Consider the following 23747-nt stretch of genomic DNA (forward strand, 5'->3'; position numbering starts at 1 on the left):
CTGCTGGTGAAGATGGCCTGGCGCCCTTTTTGGGGCCGGCCCTCTGCCTGCGCGCGCTGTTGTGAGCCGGTTCGTGGGTGCCAGAAAGTGGGTCGCCACATAACCCGCCCCCCAGAACCGGCGATACCTCCCCCAATGTCAATAGTCTGGATCGGCCTCTGTTTGGGAGGTCTGCCCCTGTGCCGCGGTGCCTGAGCCTGGACCGGCTGCACCAAGTCCACATGGGCCGGTTTGAGTCGGTCCACCGTGAAAACCTCCTCTCTCCCCCCAATGTCCAGCACGAACGTGGACCCGTTGTTGCTGATCACCTTAAACGGCCCCTCGTAGGGCCACTGTAGCGGTGCCCGGTGTCTACCCCGTCGTACAAAAAGAAACTTACAGTTCTGCAGGTCTTTGGGTACGCAGGTCAGGCTCTGTCCATGCTGTGAAGTGGGGATGGGGGCCAGGTTACCGAGCCTCTCCCATAGTCTGTCCAGGACTGCTGTGGGTTCTTCCTCTTGCCCCCTTGGGCCTGGTATGAACTCTCCTGGGACTACCAGGGGTGTGCCGTACACCAACTCGGCCGACGAGGTGTGCAGATCCTCTTTGGGCGCCGTGCGGATTCTGAGCAGGACCCAGGGAAGTTCGTCCACCCAGTTAGGCCCCTCCAGGCGGGCCATGAGAGCCGATTTCAGGTGACGGTGGAAGCGCTCCACTAGCCCGTTCGACTGTGGGTGGTAGGCAGTTGTGTGGTGTAGCTGCGATCCTAAAAGGTTGGCCATACCTGACCACAGACTGGAGGTGAACTGGGCACCCCTGTCGGAGGTAATGTGGGCCGGTACCCTGAAGCGGGCTACCCAGGTTGCGATCAGTGCTCGGGCGCAGGATTCGGAGGTGGTGTCGGTGAGCGGGACTGCCTCTGGCCATCTGGTGAACCGGTCTATCATAGTTAGGAGGTACCGCGCTCCTCGTGACACTGGCAGGGCCCCACGATATCCACATGGATGTGGTCGAACCTCCGGCGGGTGGGTTCGAACCGCTGCGGCAGAGCCTTGGTGTGCCGCTGCACCTTGGCCATTTGGCACTGCATACACGTTTTGGCCCATTCACTGACCTGTTTACGCAGTCCATGCCACCCGAACCTGTTGGCGACCAGCCGGACGGTTGTCCTGATGGAGGGGTGCGCTAAGTTGTGAATGGACTCGAAAACCCGCCGGCGCCAGGCTGCTGGGACGACGGGGCGGGGTTGGCCGGTAGCTACGCCACATAGTAAGGTCCTCTCACCTGGGCCTACGGGGAGGTCTTGGAGCTGCAAACCGGAGACTGCAGTCCTGTAACTGGGGATCTCAGCGTCTGCCTGCTGTGCCTCTGCCAGCGCTGCATAGTCCACCCCCTGGGACAGGGCCTGTATGGTCGGTCTGGATAGTGCGTTCGCCACCACGTTGTCCTTTCCCGAGACATACCGGATGTCTGTCGTGTACTCGGAGATGTAGGACAGATGTCGCTGCTGGCGGGACGACCAGGGGTCGGACATCTTCATGAACGCAAAGGTAAGCAGTTTCTGGTCTGTGAACGCGGTGAAGGGCCTACCTTCTAAGAAGTACCTGAAATGCCGGATTGCCAGGTATAGTGCCAATAGCTCCCGGTCGAAAGCACTGTATTTGAGTTCAGGTGGTCGTAGGTGTTTGCTGAAGAACGCCAGGGTTTGCCAGCAGCCCTCGATGAGTTGTTCCAGCACTCCACCGACCGCTGTGTTGGATGCGTCCACCGTGAGGGCAGTAGGAACGTTCGTTCTGGGGTGCACTAGCATCACGGCGTTTGCCAAGGCCTCTTTGGTTTTAACGAAAGCGGTTGCGGCCTCTTCGTCCCAGGTAATGTCCTTGCCCTTACCCGACATTAGAGTGAACAGGGGTCGCATGGTTCGGGCTGCTGAGGGGAGGAAACGGTGGTAGAAATTCACCATACCCACGAATTCCTGCAGGCCTTTGATTGTGTTGGGTCGGGGGAAATTGCGGACCACGTCTACTTTGGCGGGCAGAGGGGTTGCCCTGTGTTTAGTAATCCTGTGGCCCAGGAAGTCGATGGTGTCGAGTCCGAACTGGCATTTGGCTGGGTTGATTGTAAGGCCGAATTCGCTCAGGCAGGAGTAGAGCTGGCGGAGGTGGGACAGATGCTCCTGCTGACTACTGCTGGCTATGAGGATGTCGTCCAAATAGATGAATGCAAAGTCCAGGTCGCATCCCACCGCGTCCATTAGCCGCTGGAAAGTCTGTGCGGCATTCTTTAGACCAAACGGCATTCGGAGGAATTCGAAAAGTCCGAATGGGGTGATAAGTGCTGTTTTAGGGATGTCGTCTGGATGTACAGGGATTTGATGGTATCCCCGGACGAGGTCTACCTTGGAAAAGATCCTTGCGCCGTGTAGGTTTGCTGCAAAGTCTTGAATGTGCGGCACAGGGTAGCGGTCTGGCGTTGTAGCCTCGTTCAGTCTGCGGTAGTCACCGCATGGTCTCTAGCCCCCCATTGCCTTGGGCATCATGTGAAGGGGGGAGGCCCATGGGCTGTCGGACCGTCGTATGATCCCCAGTTCCTCCATCTTCTTGAACTCCTCCTTCGCCAGTCAGGGCTTGTCCGGGGGAGGCCTTCGAGCACGGGCGTGGAGGGGTGGTCCCTGAGTCGGGATGTGGTGCTGTACTCCGTGTCTGGGCATGGCTGCTGTGAACTGTGGTGTCAGTACTGATGGGAAATCCGCCAGGACCCTGGTGAATTCGTCGTCGGACAGCGTGATGGAGTCCAGGGGTGGGGCTGGCAACTGTGCTTCACCCAGGGAGAACGTTTGAAAAGTCTTGGCGTGGACTAATCGCTTCCCTTGCAGGTCGACCAGCAGGCTGTGGGCTCGCAGAAAATCCGCCCCCAGGAGTGGTTGGGCCACGGCGGCCAGTGTGAAATCCCACGTGAACCGCCTGGAGCTGAACTGTAGCCGCACCGTGCGGGTGCCGTAGGTTCGTATTGTGCTGCCATTTGCGGCCCTCAGGGTGGGTCCCGGTTCTCTGTTGCGGGTGTCGTAACTCGTTGGAAGTAAGACGCTGATCTCCGCTCCGGTGTCGACCAAAAAGTGGCGTCCCGACTGCTTGTCCCAAACGTACAGGAGGCTGTCCTGATGGCCAGCCACCGTAGCCATCAGTGGCGGCTGGTCCTGGCGTTTCCTGGGAATTTGCAGGGTGGTCTGCAGCGGCCGGCCTCTGTGCCCCACCGCTGGTGGTATAAACACCATTGTTCGTAGGGCTCCTCACTCCCATCGCTGGGTTTTGTAGGCTCTGCTGCCGGGCCTGGTCTGGTCTGTCGTTGGGCACCCGGCTTGGTGATCTGTGCGACTGATGCCCTTCTCTCTTTCCCGGCATTCCACGCACATTTGCCTGGGCCGCCACCTCCCGGGGGTTGCTGAAATCTGCGTCGAACAGCAGCAGGCATATGTCCTCGGGCTGTTGCTCTAGGAACGCCTGCTCAAACATGAGGCAGGGTTTGTGTCCTTCAGCCAGGGCCAGCATCTCGTTCATTAATGCTGACGGCGGCCTGTCTCCCAAACCATCCAGGTGCATTAAGCGGTGTGCTCGTTCGCGCTGTGAGAATCCGAAAGTCCTTATGAGCAGGGCTTTGAATGCTGTGTATTTGCCATCCTCCGGGGGCGACTGTATAAACTCCTCAATTTGTGCAGCTGTCTCCTGGTTGAGTGAGCTCAGCACGTAGTAGTAGCGAGTGGACTCCGAGGTTATCTGCCGAATGTGGAATTGTGCTTCTGCTTGTTCAAACCATAATTGGAGTCGCAGCGTCCAGAAGCTTGGCAGTTTTAACGAAACTGCGTGAACAGATGCAGCGTCGGTCATCTCTGGTCCAAATATCGTTTGGGCCGTCGGGGTCACCAATTGTAGCGGTGTGCTACACACAGCGCTAGAATAACCACACGGAGTCGGTGAGTTAGAGTTGCGATGAAAGAAATTTATTCAGACTTCGCGGCCTGCTTTAAAGCCTTCCCGTTCCCGCCCTCCCTGGGGCCGGACTGCTGTGGGGAATGCATATTCCCAGACCCTTTCCGCGCGCAGGATTTTCCCCCTGCTGGTGAAGACGGCCTGGCGCCCTTTTTGGGGCCGGCCCTCTGCCTGCGCGTGCTGTTGTGAGCCGGTTTATGGGTGCCAGAAAGTGGGTCGCCACACTACATTATTTTTAAAGTAGGTTCCAAGGAAATTATAGCCACACACACAAAATGCTGGTGGAACACAGCAAGCCAGGCAGCATCTTTAGGAAGAAGTACAGTCGATGTTTCGGCCGAGACCCTTCGTCAGGACTAAGAAAATTATGCCCATTTAGCAAATGTTACCAAGTCAATGGTTCAATTTAGTATCAAAGAATGTAAACAGTTCCACCTGAAATTCTTACTCCTTGCGGACAACCACGAAACATAAAAAACCCAAAGAGTGAATGACTGAAACGTTAGATTCCCAAAGCCCTCCTCCCCCACACACAAGCAGTAGCAATAGCAGCCACTCAAACCCCTCCCCCCACTTGCTCCAGCAAAAGTAGCAACCCTCTCCTCCCATCATACAAGCAATAGCAAAGCCCCTAAAGACACCATGATCTAGAGTCCATCAAAAACCTACTGTCCATCCCAACTCTTAAACATCTCAGACAGGCTCAGAAACAAAGAGTGCTCAAGGAATCAGTCCCAAGAGGGGTTATTATGGTACCATATACAGAGAAATGCTGCAGCTTCCCCACATAACGCTCCCTGAACATTATCTTCCGTGTCCCTTTTGGTGAATACAAATGATAAGTATTTGTGTAGGATTTTACCCATGTCACCTAGTTCCTCACAAGGATTATACCTTTGGTCTCTAAGGGAACCCAATCTTCCTTGAGATTGCCTCTTTATTTTACCCTAGTGCCCCAACCATCCCCCCAACCCCTGGCTCCTAAAATACTTCCAGGATATCATGGGATTTTCCTTAAATCTTACTTGTCAAGGTTACTTTGTGGCTCCCTTTTGTCCTCCTGACTTTTTAAAACTGTAATGAATCAGCAATTTCACCTACACCTCCTCTAACATGGTCTACTGTTTTTGCTGCTCTCAACGTGGCCTCTTCTACAGTGGTAAAGCGAAGCGCACACCAATTGGTCACTCTGTGGAGCACCTGCGCTTTATCTGCAAAGGCCATCTTGAGCTTCCAACTGCATGTCATGTTACCTTACCTTCCCATATCCACACCAACCTATCTGACCTTTGCCTTCTCCATGGCTATGGAATCAAATGCCAACTGGATGAACAACATCTCATATTCCATCTGAGTAGCTCACAACCAAATGTTAAGAATACTGAATTTTCCAGTTTCTGGTAAGCCACAATTTGACTGCTCATCTTCCATGCACAGTCATACATCCATCTCGTTTTCTTCTCTGATTGTCCACTCCTCCCATGCCTTTCCCCAAATGGATTATATCTATCTGCTGCCAGCCTCTATCTCAGCCTTTTTTCCCCACCCAATTACATCTGCCCTTTTAGGTGAACCCATTTGTTTTGTCCTATCACCCACCGGCCTAACAGCCTCTACTCTAGCACTTTTCCTATTACTGTACATTGGGCAATCTTTTCCTGTTCATCCTGATGCAAGCCTTTGATCCACCACGTTAATGCACACTTCGTTCCACAGATGCTACTTAGCCCACTGAGTCCTTGCAGCAATCTTCCCCCCTTGTATGTTACAGCATCTACACTCTCTGTATTCACAAGTACGAGTGTTGTCCACATAATGCAGCTCAACTACTGAGTTCCAGACAGTAAATGTCGTAATTGCCATCCAAGCCTCCCAGGGTAGAATCTGAGTTCATCATCCAGAAATTGCAATGCAAACCATTAGTGCTGTATTTCCCCACATCACAATGTAGCTTCAGTTTAAACATCCTTCACTGCTGTCTAAGTCCAAATGTTATGGAAATGCTGACTTGCAACAACTTGATCCTAATGCCTTTGACAATTAAAAAGGCACAAATTCGCTGCATTTTTGTCCTCAAACTCTGTTTGCAGTCATAAAGTTCTCAAAATTCAGGAGACCAATGTTAGCCACATTGGGGCAAGAAATGCAGTAAAGTTAAAGGATTGTTGGGGGGGGTCGACGTGAGAGGGTGGGGTAATTATTACACTACACAGTTTTTTTTTAAATGAACACTATTAAATTGGAGAATGTGTGTGGGGAGCATTGGAGTGAGTACAAACAACAGTTAGGAGAGGGCTGCAGCCAAATTGTTTGTAACCTGTTTGATAATTCGAGCTTCACTTGGCTCCAAGTTTTCCTCTTATTGGGAAAACTGAAGACAACTGAAAAAAAACTTCTTGATAATTTCAGAAGTACTCCCTCCAGTTACTTAACTTACAGAAAAGTGAATTAAATATCTCAAGGAATGAAGCACTGCTGTCATTCATAGACAGCATGGAAGAAAACAGAATCAGGTTTAATATCACCCGCAGATGTTGCGAAATTTGTTAACTTTATGGCAGCAGTACAATGAAATACATTATAAATAAATGTAGAGAAAAAAATAACTGAGTTACATTAAGTTTATATACATCTATTAAATAAGTGAAAGTAATGCAAAAAACAGAAATAAGGAAGTAGTGGGGTAGTGTTCATGGGGTCAATGCCCATTTAGAAATTGGACAGCAGATGGGAAGAAGCTGTTCCTGATGGTTGAGAAATTACTTGAAAGATTGCTAAAATGATATTTACGGAACTTCAACAATACTTTTCGTCCCACAGAAAAAAAGAACAACCTAAGCCCGAATGTGGAGAAGACAAAGGAAATCATTGTGGACTTCAAGAAGGTGCAGATGAACCAATTACCCTCTATGAATACATAGCTCCTCCTTACCGAGAATTAAGTATACCAAGTTCCTGGGGACTTACATCACAGACGACCTCATCTGGTCCCTTAACATTACCTCCCTGAACAAGGCAGCACATCAGCACCTCCACTTCCTAAGAAGACAGAGGCAAGCAAGGCTTCCCTCTCCCATCTTAACTGTGTTTTACAGGAGTACCGTTGAGAGCATCCTGACAAGCTGCATCTTCATCTGATATGGGAGCAGTTGAGCATTGGACCAGAACTCTCTACAAAGGACTGAGAACAGGTGAGAGGATCACATGGGTCTTCTTGGCATCCATCGGGGACATTTATCAGCAGCATTGCATCGTTTTTCAGTTTCTAGCATCAGGCAGGAGACTATGATGCATCAAAACAAGAATGGTCAGGATGAGGAACAGTTTCTTCCCCCAGGCCATTAGGCTTCTGAACTCCCGGCCAGTGACACATCGTATTCGAAGTGTTCCGTACCTTACAATATTTAATATTAATGCACTTTTGTTTGTTATTTATGTGTGATTCATCCATAGATTTTATCTTCACCTTCATAAGCTACCATGTGTTAAGTGTGTTATATGTACTTTATACACAGGTTCGGAGAAATGTTGTCTTGTTTCTATACACATTATGATGGCCATAACTGCACCATGCGCATCGAGATGCAGCTCCTCAGAGACCTATTAAGGAATTGGAGCTGCAGCTCGATGACCTTCAGCTTGTTAGGGAAAGTGAAGAGGGGACAGACAGGCACTACAGGGAGGTGGCCACCCCAAGGCTACAGGAGACAGATAAATGGGTGACTGTCAAGGGAGAGAAGGGAGAGCATCAGATAGTGGAGAGCACCCCTGTGGCCATACCCCTCATCATCTCATCAGTAAGTACTCCATTATGAGTATTGACTTGTGGGCGGGGAGGGGGAAGGAAATGTACCTGGGGGATGTAGCAGCGGCCATGCCTCTGGCACTGAGTCCGGCTCTGTGGCTCAAAAGGGTAGGGAATGGAACAGGATGGCAGCAGTAATAGGGGACTCTATAGTTAGGGGGACAGATAGGCGATTCTGTATATGTGAAAAAGAAACACAGATGGTAATTTGCGTTCTGTGTGTTTCTGAACATGTTCACAATATCCTGAAAAGGGAGGGTGAGCAGCCAGAAGTCATAGTGCATATTGGTACCAATGACATAGATAGAAAAAGGGAGGAGTTCCTGAGAACGGGATACAGGGAGTTAGGAAAAAAGCTGAGGAGCAGGACCTCAAGGGTAGTAATCTCAGGATTGCTGCCTGTGCCATGTGACAGTGAGGATAGGAATAGAATGAGGTGGCAGATAGATGCACACAATAGAATTGGAGCAGGGAGGAAGGATTCAGATTTCTGGATAATTGGGACCTGTTCTGGGGCAGGTGTGACCTGTACATAAGGGACAGGTTGCACTCGAATCTGAAGGGTTCCAATGTGCTTGTGGGCAGGTTTCCTAGAGCTGTTGACAGTGGTTTAAGCTAATTTGGTAGGGGGATGGGAACCAGCATGATAGAGCAGAGGATGGGCCAGCAGGTTTACCTACTATGTGCCGCCTTTCCTAGACTGGGATCCCCTGCTTGCGCAATTCATGGGAGACTCATCTCTAACACCGCCACTACCTTGGAAGAAGCGCCAGAGGCAAGGGAGAAGGGCCGGCGTCCTGGTGAGGCTGAGACAGCGCGCAAATCGACCACTGCTCCCTAGCATGCTCCTGGCTAATGTTCAGTCCATGGATAACAAACTTTGTGAACTGACAGCCAGAATCTCCTATCAGCGGGAAACAAAGGAATGCAACATTTGTGCTTCGTGGAGATCTGGCTGACAGAGGAGATACTGGATCATGCCATCAAGCCCTTTGGATTCTCCCTGTTTTGGGCAGACAGATCAAAAAACCTCATTGGTAAGAGCAAAGGAGGAGGAGTATGCTTCATGGTCAACAATGCTTGGTATGACCCCCAGAATGTGCATGCACTCAAATCATTTTGTTCCCCAGTCCTGGAATACCTGGTGTTGCTGTGCAGACCCTACTGGCTGCCTAGGGAGTCCATGGCTGTTATCATCACAGCGGTGTACATTCCGCTACAGGCTGATACTGACCTGGCTCTCAAGGAACTGTACGAGACCATCAACACGCTGGAGACTGCACACCCTGAGGCTGCCTTCATCGTCGCCAGTGACTTTAATCGAGCATCGCTGATGGAAATCTCTCCGAAGTTTTGTCAGCACATCCAGGTGAGCACACGTGGAGATAACACACTTGACCACTGTTACACTCCCTTTCCTAATGCTTACAAGTCTCTCCTCCATCCCGCTTTTGGAACATTAGGCCATTCATCGCTGCTTCTCCCAACGTACAAGCAGAAGCTGAAACAACAAGTGGCCATAGTTAAAACTGCCAACTGTGTGACCCATCGGCCTCCAGGCTGCATGACTGCTTTGATGATGTCCACTGGAATCAGTCTCGAAGTTCACTGATGGAGTCACATGCTTCATCCGGAAGTGCATCGGCGATGCTGTCCCCCAGAAGTCGGTCAGGGTCTTCGCGAACCAGAAACCCTGGATCAATAATTCCACGTAAGCAACACTTACAGCACAACATCGAGCCTACACCGCTGGCAATCAGCTAGAGTTCAAGTTAGCAATGATCTGCGCAAAGCTACCAAGGCTGTGAAACAACAATATAGGGAGAAGATTGAGGCTACGTCCACACTACGCTGGGTAATTCTGAAAACGCCAGTTTCGAGTAAAAACAACAGGCATACACACTAAGCGTTTTTCAAAATATTTCTATCCACACTAACACGGATATTTGGGCGGATCTCCTCTACTGGGCACGCGCAGAACACACAGAAACAAGCGAAGAGGAAACAGTGCACGTTTGTCCAATTACAAAGTAAAAAAACTTAAAAGGAATTGCTCTTGGCTCTCGCGCAGGAGGACTTAAAACCAAAAAAACAAATACTGGAGCGTATGGAGGCAACTGACAGGGAGTTCACAGACAGTATGACCCGGCTGATGACGAACATTGAAAAACTGACTAACTCTGTTGCATTAATAAAGCACCTTGTTAAATGTATAAAACATGTCTGCATCAGTGTTATCTTGTATGTCCATACAATGTTACTTTAAGCTGCTACACATCTATTGTCAGAGAAGTACTTGTGTAAATAGTTAAACCACATTCATACAAGCAAGGACAGAAAACAGGGCAAAGTGAGTATACTTATTTATTCAGTAAGCTATGGGTCAAAGTATTTGGTGAGTACATTCCTAACTCTTCTGGCTTCAGTCTCGTTGCCCTCTGTTCTGAAATTGTTAGGTTCTGCAAAGTGCAGAATCAAATATCGCTGTGATGATTGCATGCTTAAGTATCAATTGTTTGGCGACAATAGAGAAGAAGGAGGAGGAGGAGGAGGAGGACGAGGACGAAGATGAAGACGAAGACGAAGACGAAGACAAAGACGAATCCTTACTGTCATGCTGCCGTCTGTTCCGGGCTGCTGCCATCTAACCCTGAGCCTCCAAGGAAAGCCACCGCTACAACCTGCAATCTGGTCATCTCCGAGGCTGAGGTACGCAGATTGTTTCCAATGAGAGGATAGTCGGAATCCCAGGGCGAGTACTTAGGATGTGCGCAGCTCAACTGGTAGGTGTGTTTATAGACATTTTTAACTTCTCCCTCTCCCTGCTTCAAATTATCCACCATTGTCCCTGTACCAAAAAAGACCAAGGTAATGTGCCTGAATGGCTAGCGTCCTGTCACAGTCACCTCAGTAATAAGCAAATGCTTTGAGAGGCTGGTCAAGGGTACATCTACATCTTGCTACCACCCACACTGGACCCCCTACAATTTACCTACTGACACAACCGATCAACAGACATCGCAATAGCCACCTTACACATCTGGAGAAGAAGGATGCTTACTTGAGAATGCTGTTCTTGGACTACAGTTCATCATTCAACACCATAGTTCGATCCAGGATCAACAAGAAGCTCAGTGACCTCAGCCTTGACCCTGCGTGCAACTGGATCCTGGACTTCCTGTCAGATTGCCAGCAGGTTGTAAGAGTGGGCTTCCTCACCTCCAACCCTCTGACTCTCAATACAGGAGCCCCTCCTTTACTCCCTGTATACCCATGACTGTATCGCCATGCACAACTCCAATCTGCTAATTAAATTTGCTGACGACACTACATTGATTGGCCTTATCTCAAACAATAACAAAGTGGCCTACAGGGAAGAAGTCATCTCTCTGGTACAGTGGTGTCAAGAAAATAACCTCTCCCTCAATGTCACAAAAACAAAGGAGCTGGTTGTGGACTACAGGAGGAATGGAGACAGGCTAACTCCTATAGACATCAATGAATCTGGGGTTGAGAGGGTAAACAGTTTCAAGTTCCTTGGCATCCACATCACCGAGGACCTCACGTGGTCTGTACATACCAGCTGTGTGGTGTAAAAGACACAACAGCACCTCTTTCACCTCAAGACGGTTGAGGAAGTTTGGTATGGGCCCCCAAATCCTAAGAACTTTCTATAGGGCCACAATTGAGAGCATCCTGACTGGCTGCATCACTGCCTGGTATGGGAACTGTACCTCCCTCAATCGCAGGACTCTGCAGAGAGTGGTGCGGACAGCCCAGCACATCTGTTGTTGTGAACTTCCCATGATTCAGGACATTTACAAGGACAGGTGTATAAAAAGGGCCCGTAGGATCATTGGGGACCTAAGCCATCCCAACCACAATCTATTCCACTTGCTACTATCTGGGAAGCAGTACTGCAGCATAAAAGCCAGGGCCAACAGGCTCCAGCACAGCTTCGTCCACAGGCCATCAGACTGCTGAAATCATGCTGACTTGAGTGGCAAGGCTGCGTCAACTCCCCAAATGGACACCAGAGGGAAGGAAAGACGTCATCTAGTTCAGGAGGAGGTGACAGCAGTAGTGGAGGAGATGAGAGCCTGCAAGGCGGTGGGAATGAAGCAACAGGGAACTTGGACAAGATGGGAGAATGCGGTTGAGAGGAAAGTGACCTGGGCTGATCTTTGGAAAGCCGAACCACACCGCATCCAATTTCTCATCCAGGCAGTGTACAATGTGCTTCCAAGCCCATCAATCCTGCACACATGGGGCAAGGCAGAATCATCTGTGTGTCCACTGTGCTCCAAGCGAGGAACCCTGGAGCACATCCTCAGCGGCTGTGCAAGGGCACTTGGTGAGGGACGGTACAGGTGGAGGCATGATCAGGTCCTGAAGACCATCGCTGAAGCCGTCAGCGCAGGCGTTGAGTGGGGGAAGCGGTCCCGACCCTCCAAGCAGACCATTGCCTTTGTCAGAGCTGGGGAGCAGCTAATACCTGCCAAAAGAACATCTGCAGGCATTCTGACCTCTGCAAGGGACTGGCAGCTGTTGGTGGACCTCAAAGGGGAGCTGAAATTCCCCAACCATATCGCAGCCACCACCCTGCGACCAGACATTGTCCTAGTGTCTGAGTTTACTAAGCAAGTGGTGCTGCTGGAGTTGACAGTCCCATGGGAAGATAGCTTGGAGGAGGCCTTTGAAAGGAAGCTCTCCAAGTACGCAGGACTGGTCAGCAACTGTCAGCAGGCTGGATGGAGAGCGAGGTGTCTCCCAGTGGAGGTTGGTTGTAGGGGATTCATAGCCCATTCTTTAGTTAGAGCCTTCAGCATTTTGGGCATCGAGGGAGAGAGGAAGAGGAGAGCCATCCGCAGTACCACCGATGCAGCAGAGAGGGCCTCAAGATGGCTGTGGCTCAAAAGAGGGGAGCCATGGAGTCATAAGTAGCTAGCCATCTGGACACAAGCTGGGGTCTGATCCGCCCCAGCTGGGTCACCTGGAGGAGGTGGTATGATGTTGAAAGACCCGAAACACCCGATGATTCCAGGAACATCACTGAAGATGTGTCCAGAAGCATCAATAGATGTATGTACACAACATTGATTGTACTATTTATTATAAACAATTACAAATTACTATGTTTGCCCATTGCACGTTTAGATGGAAATGTAACATAAGGACTTTTACTCTTCATTTATGTGAAGAATCTAAGAAATAAAGTTAATTCAATTCAAGCAGATGATGGGTGTAATGTGAATGTAAGGAAGGACAAGCCAATAACTGGGTACAAATGCAGACAGAGTAAAGAGTTAAATTGTAGCACAGAGGCAACATTCAAAAAGATGAAGAATGCAGGACTGAAGGTGCTGCAGAGCATTCGGAATAAGGTGGACCAACTTGTGGCACAATTAGAGATTGGTCAGTATGACGTTGTGGGCATCACTGAGTCGTTGCTGAAAGGAGGCCATAGTTGGGAGCTTAACATTAAAGGATATACTTTGTATCAAAAGGATAGGCAAGAAGGCATAGGCAGTGGTGTGGCTCCTTTGGTAAGAGGTGGAATTACATCTTTAGGAGGTGATTATTGGGTCAGAAAATGTTGGATCTTTGTGGGTGGCGTCAAGGAACTGTAAGGGTAAATAAAACATAATGGAAATCATATTTCGGCCTCCAAATAGTAGCCAAGATGTGGATTGAGCTTACTAAGGGAGCTCGAAAAGGCATGTAATAATGGTAATGTCACAATTGTAAGGGGGGACTTCAATATGCAGGGGGTTTGGGAAAATCAGGTTGGTGTCAGATCCTAACAGAGGAACTTTGTTGAATGCCTACGAGGTGGCTTTTTAGAGCAGCTTGTGCTTGAGCCTACTCAGCGAAAAGCCATCTTAGATTGGGTACTGTGTAATAACCCAGGCCTTATTAGGGAGCTTAATATAAAGGAACCCTTTAGAAAACTGCGATCATAACATGATTGAATTCATCCTGCAACTTGAGAGGGAGAAGCAGAATTCACATGTATCAGTATCAGAATGGAATAAAGGGAATTACAGAGGCATTAGTGAGGAGCTTGCCCAGAAGGACTGAAGGAGGATACCAGCAGGGACAATGACGGAACAGAGCTGGCTGAAGTTTCTGGGATTAGTTCACAAGGCTCAGGATAGATATTTCCACAGAAGAAATTGTTCTCAAATGGCCGGGCTAGGCAACCGTGGCTGCCAAGGGAAGTTAAGGACCGCATAAAAGCCAAGGAAAGGGCATACAAGGTAGCAAAATTGAGTGGGAAGTTGGATGATTGGGATGCTTTTAAAATCCAACGAAAGGCAACTAAAAAAGTTATAAGAAGGGAAAAGATGAATTATGAGGGCAAACTAGCCAATACTATAAAGCAGTATACTAAAAGTTTCTTCCATATTATAAAGACTAAAAGGGAAGCGAGAGTTGGTATCAGATCACAGGAAAATGATGCTGATGAGGTGGTAATGGGGAACAAAGAAATGGCAGGTGAACTTAATGAGTACTTTGCATCTGCCTTCACTGTGGAAGACACCAGCACTGTGCCAGAGATCGAGTACCAGAGAGCAATCGTTAGTGCCATTGCGATTACAAAGTACTTGGCAAGCTCAAAGGTCTTAAGGTGGATAAGTCACCTGGACCAGATGGACTACATCAATGATTTGTTAATGCCTTAGATAACGGAATTGATGGCTTTCTGGCAAAGTTTGCGGATGATACGAAGATAGATGTAAGGCTAGGTAATGCTGAGGAAGCAATGCGATTGCAGCAAGACTTAGACAAATTGGAAGAATGGGCAAAAAACTGGCAGATGGAATACAGTGTCAGGAAATGTCTGATAATGCATTTTGGTAAAAGGAACACTAGTGCAGACTATTATCTAAATGGATAAAAATTCAAATATCAGAGGTGCAGAGGGACTTAGGAGTCCGCATGCAAGACTCCAGAAGTTTAATTTACAGGTTGAGTCTGTGGTAAAGGCAGCAAATGAAACGTTAGCCTTTATTTTGAGGGGAATTGTATACAAAAGCAAAGAGATAATGCAGAGGCTTTATAAGACACTGGTCAAGCCACACTTGGAGTATTGTAGGAAGAGGTGCAGTCGACGTTTCAGGCCGAGACCCTTTGTCGACTGCACCTCTTCCTACAGATGCTGCCTGGCCTGCTGCGTTCACCAGCAACTTTGATGTGTGTTGCTTGAATTTCCAGCATCTGCAGAATTCCTGTTGTTCTTGGAGTATTGTCAACAGTTTTGGGTCCTATATCTCAGAAAGGCTGTGTTGTCATTGGAGAGACTCCAGAGGAGGTTCACAAGGATGATTCTGAGAACGAAGGGTTAACATACGAGGAGCATTTGGCAGCTTTGAGCCTGTACTCACTGGAATTTAGAAAAATTCAGGGGGATCTCATTGAAACCTACCGAATGTTAAAAGGACTAGATAAGATAGATGGGGAGAGGATGTTTCTTCTGGTGGTGGGCATCTAGAACTATAGGACACAGCCTCAAAACTGAGGGGCAACCTTTCAGAAGAGAGGTGAGGTGGAATTTTAGCCAGAGAGGAGCGAATCTGTGGAATGCTCTGCCACACACTGTGGTGGAGGCCAAGTCCGTGAGTATATTTAAAGTGGAAGTTGATAGTTTCCTGATTGGTTCTAGTATAAAAGGAAATGGCTAGAAGGCAGGTGTATGGGGTTGAGCAGGATCCTCTGACTCAATGTTTGCAAAACCAAAGAACTGATTTTTGGCTACAGGAGAAAAAAAACTGAAGGTCCATGAGCTGGTCCTCATCTAGGATTCAGAGGAAGGAAGGGTCAGCAACTTTAAATTCCTCAATGTTTTCATCTTAGTGTCTCTGTCCTGGATCCACCATGGAAGCACCATTACCATAGAACCACAGAACATTACAGCACAGAAACAGGCCTTTTGGCCCTTCTTAACTGCGCCGAACCATTTTTCTGCAAAGTCCCACTGACCTGCACCTGGACCATATCCCTCCATACACCTCTCATCCATGTATCTGTCCAAGTTTTTCTTAAATGTTAAAAGTGAGCCTGGATTTACCACTTCATCTGGCAGTTCATTCCGCACTCCCACCACTCTCTGTGTGAAGTAGCCCCCCCCAATGTTCCCTTTGAACTTTTCCCCCCTCACCCTTAACCCATGTCCTCTGGTTTTTTTTCCTCCCCTAGCCTCAGTGGAAAAAGCTTGCTTGCATTCACTCTATCTATACCCATCATAATTTTATATACCTCTATCAAATCTCCCCTCATTCTTCTACGCTCCAGGGAATAAAGTCCTAACCTATTCAACCTTTCTCTGTAACTCAGTTTCTCAAGTCCCGGCAACATCCTTGTAAACCTTCTCTGCACTCTTTCAACCTTATTAATATCCTTTCTGTAATTTGGTGACCAAAACTGTACACAATACTCCAAATTCGGCCTCACCAATGCCTTATACAACCTCACCATAACAATCTAACTCTTATATTCAATACTTTGACTTATAAAGGCCAATGTACCAAAAGCTCTCTTTATAACCCTATCTACTTGTGACGTCACTTTTAGGGAATTTTGTATCTGTATTCCCAGATCCCTCTGTTCTACTGCACTCCTCAGTGCCCTACCATTTACCTTGTATGTTCTACCTTGGTTTGTCCTTTCAAAGTGCAATACCTCACACTTGTCTGTATTAAACTCCATCTGCCATTTTTCAGCCCATTTTTCCAGCTGGTCCAAAGAAAGCATGGCAGCACCTCTACTTAGATGTTTGCGAGGATTCAACATTGCATCTAGTACTTTGACGGACTGCTATATAAGCATGGTGAATAGTATACTGACTGGTTATATCTCGGCCTGGTACGGAAGCATCAATACTCTTGAAAAGCCTACAAAAAGTGCTGGATATAGTCCAATCCAACACAGGTAAAGCCTACCCCACCACTGAGCACATCTACATGGAACGCTGTCACTGGAAAGCAGCATCCATCATCAGGGAACCCCACCAACCAGGCCATGTTCTCTTCTCGTTGCTGTGATCAGGAAGATGAGCCTCAGAACCCAAGCCAATGGGTTCAGGAACAGTTATTACCCCTCAACCGTCAGGCTCTTGAACCAAAGGGGATAACTTCATTCAACTTTGTTCATCCCAACACTGAGCTGTTCCCACAACCTATGGACTAACAGTAAAGCTAGGGCTTTACTTTTTGGACAGAAGGAGGATGAGAGGAGACATGATAGAGGTGTACAAGATATTAAGAGGAATAGATAGAGTGGATAGCCAGCGCCTCTTCCCCAGGGCACCACTGCTCAATACAAGGGGACATGGCTTTAAGGTAAGGGGTGGGAAGTTCAAAGGGGATGTTAGAGGAAGGTTTGTAACTCTGACAGTGGTTGGTGCATGGAATACACTGCCTGAGTCAATGGTCGAGGCAGATACACTAGTGAAATTTAAGAGACTACTAGACAGATATATGGAGGAATTTAAGGTGGGCGGTTATATGGGAGGCAGGATTTAAGGGCCGGCACAACATTGTGGGCCGAAGGGCCTGTACTGTGCTGTACTATTCTATGTTCTATGACTCACTTCATTCATCTGATGCTCTTTATATTTATTGTTCATTTACTTTTCAATTTGCACAATTTGTTGTCTTTTGTACTGGTTGTTCCTCCATCTTGTGCACAGTTTCTCAGTGATTCTACTGTTTCTCTTTTTGCATTTACTGTCAATCCTCAGAGGAAAATTAACCTCAGGGTTGTGGTGACATGTACTTGCTAATACGTACTTCGCTAATAAATTTACTTTGAACTTGGAACCGTTCTTATCAGTACACGTGCTTTCAATGATTAGACAAGGAAAGATGAAGCACTGGAGAGAGAAACTGTGACAAAGGCTGGCTGGAACACCAGACTTCCATGGGGCTTCTAAGATCTCCGCTGATGGCAAAGTAGTTTAAGGAATAGTGTTTATCGGCCATAAAAATTATGAACCATATAACGAAATGTAGGGTGAAAATGAGCATCAAAATGTATGTATTTCAGCTCAGAGTAGTAAAGAATTGTTAAATTGATGTGATGAGACAGTGTCAATTTTCTTTTATTCTGGCTAGCCTGAGCCATCTTTGACAGAACAGTTCCACATCAGCTCAACAATAATGGTAGCATCCCTCAGCAGGGAAGAAAATTTTTGGAATTTTCTACAATTTTGTCATTTCACCTGCTGGCAACTGAATGGAGTTGGGTAGTCCAGAGAGATTTCACACCTTTTGTTAATAACCATGACATTTCTGGCCATGAATTATTTTAGCCAAATCACCACTGGCTGTTTGCCCTGAGTCTTGCTCTTATTTGATTTCAGGTTATGCTATAGATCCATCCCAAAAAAACCAAAACTAATCTTTAAATAGAGTTCAATTATAAACTCGTCTTAATTCCTAACAACATTAAGCATCGGAGCTACGTGAAATGAAGATACAAATGTGAATATTGAATTGTGATAAACTATAAAACAAACAGAGCAAGGATTTACTCTGAATTACATAATGATATGCACTGAAAGAGATGAAGCTGGGTTTCAATTTCCCTTCAGATTTTACTACCATAAGCCACATTCAACAATCATTATTTTCAGCATGTACATTTTTTAAATTGGTTAGATCTTTACTAAGCCTCTCATAGCATCTGTCAATTTAACTCAAATTGATTTGCTAATGTGTTAACATAATGTGTTAACCTGTTAAGGGCCATCAAGTATATCATACAATTCTCATTGAGGCTGAAAATTGGATAGATCTGACTATAACTGCTTTCAGTCACATCCTGAGGCTAAATATTTGCACCTTCTTTAACATTGGTACTTCCTCCTTCCAGTCCAACCTTCAAGGACAGAAAAGACAGCAAGAAGCAAGCAGTTGTTTTATCTGTCTTTGTGTAGTAGAAGCAGAGTTAACCCCCATAAAATGTATGGATTAGATCCTGTTGAGATAGCAGGGGCATTGTACATATTCATCAGCAGAAAAAAGCATGCAAATTGCATCTACTTCACACCTTGGGTAACTTAATTAATAAAGAATTCAATAGCCTTAAGCAAAGTCAGTGTGAACAAACAACACCATATAAGGTTTGACACTGCTTTAATATTCAAATAATTTCAAAATATATCATGTTGAAGTCATCCATGAAGAATTTTTTTACCATTATGGGAAGATATACAGCAGGTCAGAATCAACATTGAAATGCCACTCTGAAAATACTGATCCTCAATTAGAGACCACTCAGCTCACATTCTCTAACATTAACCTGACAAAACAGAAGAAATCAAATGGAGGCAAGCAACTACTGAGAACAAGTCCGGAGAGTGATGGAGTGTGTGTATTAATATTTCACTGCCATTCAAAATTGCCCAGAACACAAGTCCAAGGGGGTAACTAAAGATGGTCCACCCATGTAGGTCTTGTTGGCGATGTCCAAAATAACCAAAAATATTTAAATTTCAGCTCCCCCGTTAGTCCTCAGTACTCATGATTCAGAATAAATTCATCAAGATTTCTTCAACTACAGCTTAAAAAATGAAAGCTTCCACTAAGGATAAAAGTCTTCTGCCATAGGATCACTATTGCATTCTCAAGCAACTTTAACTTGTATCATCCCCCCTGAGACAGTCACCATATTTGGGAACTGATTCCTATCATCCTTTTGTATTCACAAGTCTATAGGGAGGATAATGCTCAGTCAGTCACATTTCTGGTCTCGCACAAGTGCGTCTGCAATGGGAAACTAACTTACAGCAGTCACGAGATACACAATAATCACAAATAAAACACAAATACCAACAGCAGCAAAACAGCTGGTCACTGACTTTATAAAGAGGGGGAGCTTCCATGCTCCTGCCTGCATCAACAGTGTTGAGGTTGAGTGGGTCAAGTTTCTAAGTGAGATTACAACCAACAGCTCATCGTGGTCCAACCACAAAGAAAACTCAAGGATGCCTTCACTTCCTCAGGTGGCTAAAGAGATCTGGCATGTCATTATATCCCATGTTATTATTGTTTTACCTTATTCTACCTCAATGCACTGTGTCATGGTTTAATCTGTATGAACAGTTTATAAGATGAACGTTTGTATCTTAGTGCTTGTGACAATAATAAACCAACACATTATACAAAAAAATGAATAATACAATTATAACAAAAAAAGTTCATTGTAGTACAGAGAGTGGTCAGACTGCTGCTACAAGGAGGTTGGCTGTGTTCAGGAACAACCCTTGTGTTGAAGGGAAGTAGTTGTTCTTCAACGTGGGTGAGCATCTTGGTTCAAGAACAGCTACCTCTATAAATAGATGCTGTAAATAGTTACTATCAGCTCAATAAAATAGAACATGGGCCTACATAAATGGCAAGGGAGTCTGCTTCTGAAAACCCTCACAAGGGATCTTCTAAGATATCCGTTAATAGCAATAAACTTATGGCAAAGAAACAGGGAACATCTTGCATAACTGAAACCAAAATGTAATTCAGTGCTGTGAAACTACTGTACATCCATCCAAATCATTTTATATCTTAAAACTGCTTTTCCTTCTTAGCATCAAAATACAGTCTATTTTGGCTTATACTGCTGGAACTTATCCCTAACACGGTATGCTGCCGAGTTTCGTGCCGCCATGCCATTTCACACAAAGAAATAAATTCGCGAAATAAAACAATGTACATCAAATACTGGAAATTTCTGATTTATGGGAAAAATACTGTCACTTGAAGTGGTGATCGAATTCACCACCCTAAAACAGGCATGAGGATCTTTTTAAATGGCTCGCCCATTGAATGGTTGCAATGTCTGGAAATATTAGCTCCAAGGACTTTGTTCAACAAGTCCCGTTACCTTCCGAGGCAAATCTCACACTCTCTTTAAAAACTTTCCGCCCTGTAAAAAGATAATTAATTTAAAAGACCAATGCAATCGGCCTTAGTTACAACAGGTAATCGCAACTCAGGGACTCCTGCAATCTTTCGCCTCAGTCTCAGTACTATTGAGATTTGAATTAACTCCCCCGAAGTGTTACTTCCCTCACCTACGACGAGCAAGCATTAATCTTCAGCATAGACTCCGATATCATAAATTAAACTAATTGAAATTTAAGAAAAAAACGAAGCAAAACTACTACCTCACGTGTGTGACGCAGTGACCTCGCTGCAGCTTTCGATGCGTTGATTTAACGCTCACAGTCAAATCGATCACGGTGTAGCCGATCCCCAGTGAAATATCCTCTCGTCACTCTCAACCTGTTCACTGAACCAAACTACCAAACAGAACGCTGACAATGCCTTTTCAATCAATTGAAACTAGGAATTCCCTGAAATAAAAGGGCATTTGCAATTACTTTGAGCATTTCTCAATCTATAAAGAAAGCGTTGTACTTTTTTATAGATTTCATGTGAACTGGATTTTATTAACGTCTTGCTGAACTTTACAACGAAATGTACTTCAAACGAAAGATAACCATTGCAATACTAATATTGTTCATGGAAAGAGATCGCAGAGAAATAGGTGTGTCTTAAAGAGAGTAGGTGGAAAAAATGTAGCAGCAGATCAACCTCTAAAAACAAAATGGCTGGATCTTGTATCATATGGTGGAGGACTTTATCAAATGGTGCAAGCTGAATCATCTAGTAAAATCGTCTAGTCTCGTGATAGTAAAAGCTTCTTTAGAAGATAGAACATAGAATAGTACAGCACAGTACAGGCCCTTTGGCCCACAATGTTGTGCTGACCCTCAAACACTGCCTCCCATATAACCCCCCCCCCCTTTAATTCCTCCATATACCTGCCTAGTAGTCTCTTAAATTTCACTAGTGTATCTGCCTCCACCACTGACTCAGGCACCACGCACCAACCACTCTACGAGTAAAAACCTTCCTCTAATATCCCCCTTGAACTTCCTACCCCTTACCTTAAAGTCATGTCCTCTTGTATTGAGCAGTGGTGCCCTGGGGAAGACAGCGCTGGCTATCCACTCTATCTATTCCTCTTAATATATTGTACACCTCTATCATGTCTCCTTTCATCCTCCTTCTCTCCAAAGAGTAAAGCCCGAGCTCCCTTAATCTCTCATCACAATGCATACGCTCTAAACCAGGCAGCATCCTGGTAACTCTCCTCTGTACCCTTTCCAATGCTTCCACATCCTTCCTATAGTGAGGCGAGCAGAACTGGACACAGTACTCCAAGTGTGACCTAACCAGAATTTTATAAAGCTGCATCATTACCTCGTGACTCTTAAACTCTGTCCCTCGACTTATGAAAGCTAACACCCCATAAGCTTTCTTAACTACCCTATCCACCTGTGAGGCAACTTTCAGGGATCTGTGGACATGTACCCCCAGATCCCTCTGCTCCTCCACACTACCAAGTATCCTGCCATTTACTTTGTACTCTGCCTTGGAGTTTGTCCTTCCAAAGTGTACCACCTCACACTTCTCTGGGTTGAACTCCATCTGCCACTTCTCAGCTCACTTCTGCATCCTATCAATGTCTCTCTGCAATCTTCGACAATCCTCTACACTATCTACAACACCAGCAACCTTTGTGTCGTTTGCAAACTTGCCAACCCACCCTTCTACCCCCACATCCAGGTCGTTAATAAAAAATAGTTTTAAAAAAATTAGGTATGTGAAGAGGAAAAAATTAGTTAAGACCAAAGTTGGGCCCTTGAAGACAGAAACAGGTGAAATTATTAGGGGAACAAGGAAATGGCCGACGAGTTGAACATGTACTTTGGATCTGTCTTCACTAGAGAAGACACAAACAATCTCCCAGATGTAATAGTGGCCAGAGGACCTAGGGTAATGGAGCAACTGAAGGAAATTTATTTTAGGCAGGAAATAGTGTTGAGTAGACTGATGGGACTGAAGGCTGGTAAATCCCAGGTCCTGATGGTCTGCATCCCAGGGTACTTAAGGAGGTGGCTCTAGAAATTGTGGACACATTGGTAATCATTTTCCAATGTTCTATAGATTCAGGATCAATTCTTACGGATTGGCGGGAAGCTAATGTTATCCCACTTTTTAAGAAAGGAGGGAAAGAGAAAGCAGGGAATTATAGACCAGTTAGCCTGACATCAGTGGTGGGGAAGATGCTGGAGTCAATTATAAAAGATGAAATAGTGGCACATTTGGATAGCAGTAACAGGACTGGTCTGAGTCAGCATGGAGTTACGAAGGGGATATCATGCTTGACTAATCTTCTGGAATTTTTTGAGGATTTAACTATGAAAATGGACAAGGGAGAGCCAGTGGATGTAGTGTACCTGGACTTTCAGAAAGCCTTTGATAAGGTTCCACAGAGGAGACTAGTGGGCAAAATTAGAGCACATGGTAACACTCACAACACGCTAGAGGAACTCAGGAGGTTGGGCAGCATCCATGGAAAAGATCGGTCTACGTTTCGGGCCGGAACTCTTCGTAAGGACTGTAGCGGGAAGGGGCAGAGGCCCTATAAAGAAGGTGGGGGGAGGGTGTGAAGGAGAAGGCTGGTAGGTTCCACGTGAAAAACCAGTGGGGAAAGATAAAGGGGTGGGGGAGTGGAGGTAGGGAGGTGATAGGCAGGAAAGGTGAAGAAAGAATAGGGGAAAACACAATGGGTAGTAGAAGGAGGCGGAACCATGAGGGAGGTGATAGGTAGCTGGGGGAGGGGGCAGAGTGAAATAGGGATAGGAGAAGGGAGGGGGAGGGAACTACCGGAAGTTGGAGAATTCTATGTTCATACCAAGGGGCTGGAGACTACCCAGAGAGTGTGAGGTGTTGCTCCTCCAAACTGAGTTTGGCCTCATCATGGCAGTAGAGGAGGCCATGTATGGACATGTCTGAATGGGAGTGGGAAGCAGAGTTGAAGTGGGTGGCTACTGGAAGATCCTGTCTGTTGTGGCAGACGGAGCGGAGGTGCTCGATGAAGCGGTCCCCCAATCTGCGTCGGGTTTC

At 46.5% G+C, this 23747-nt stretch overlaps 1 protein-coding gene across 4 annotated transcripts in view; it reads right to left on the reverse strand.

Annotated features, from left to right (window-relative positions):
* kynu (kynureninase) overlaps positions 1 to 21053 on the reverse strand; it is a 297370-nt gene extending 276317 nt beyond the window's left edge. Inside the window, exon 1 of one of the 4 annotated variants that reach the window (XM_063048624.1) lies at positions 20936 to 21053. Coding sequence is in view for 2 of the 4 variants with exons in the window: in XM_063048623.1 (XP_062904693.1) it covers positions 9005 to 9033 (29 nt within the window). In the remaining 2 variants the exon portion in view is untranslated. Of the gene's footprint in view, positions 1 to 9004; positions 9057 to 20932 lie in introns of those variants that run through there. The other 3 variants (XM_063048626.1, XM_063048623.1, XM_063048627.1) reach the window with 3 other exon arrangements.
* Positions 21054 to 23747: the final 2694 nt, after the last annotated feature.

The sequence above is a fragment of the Mobula hypostoma genome, chromosome 5, assembly GCF_963921235.1.
Source record: "Mobula hypostoma chromosome 5, sMobHyp1.1, whole genome shotgun sequence".
NCBI lineage: Eukaryota > Metazoa > Chordata > Chondrichthyes > Myliobatiformes > Myliobatidae > Mobula > Mobula hypostoma.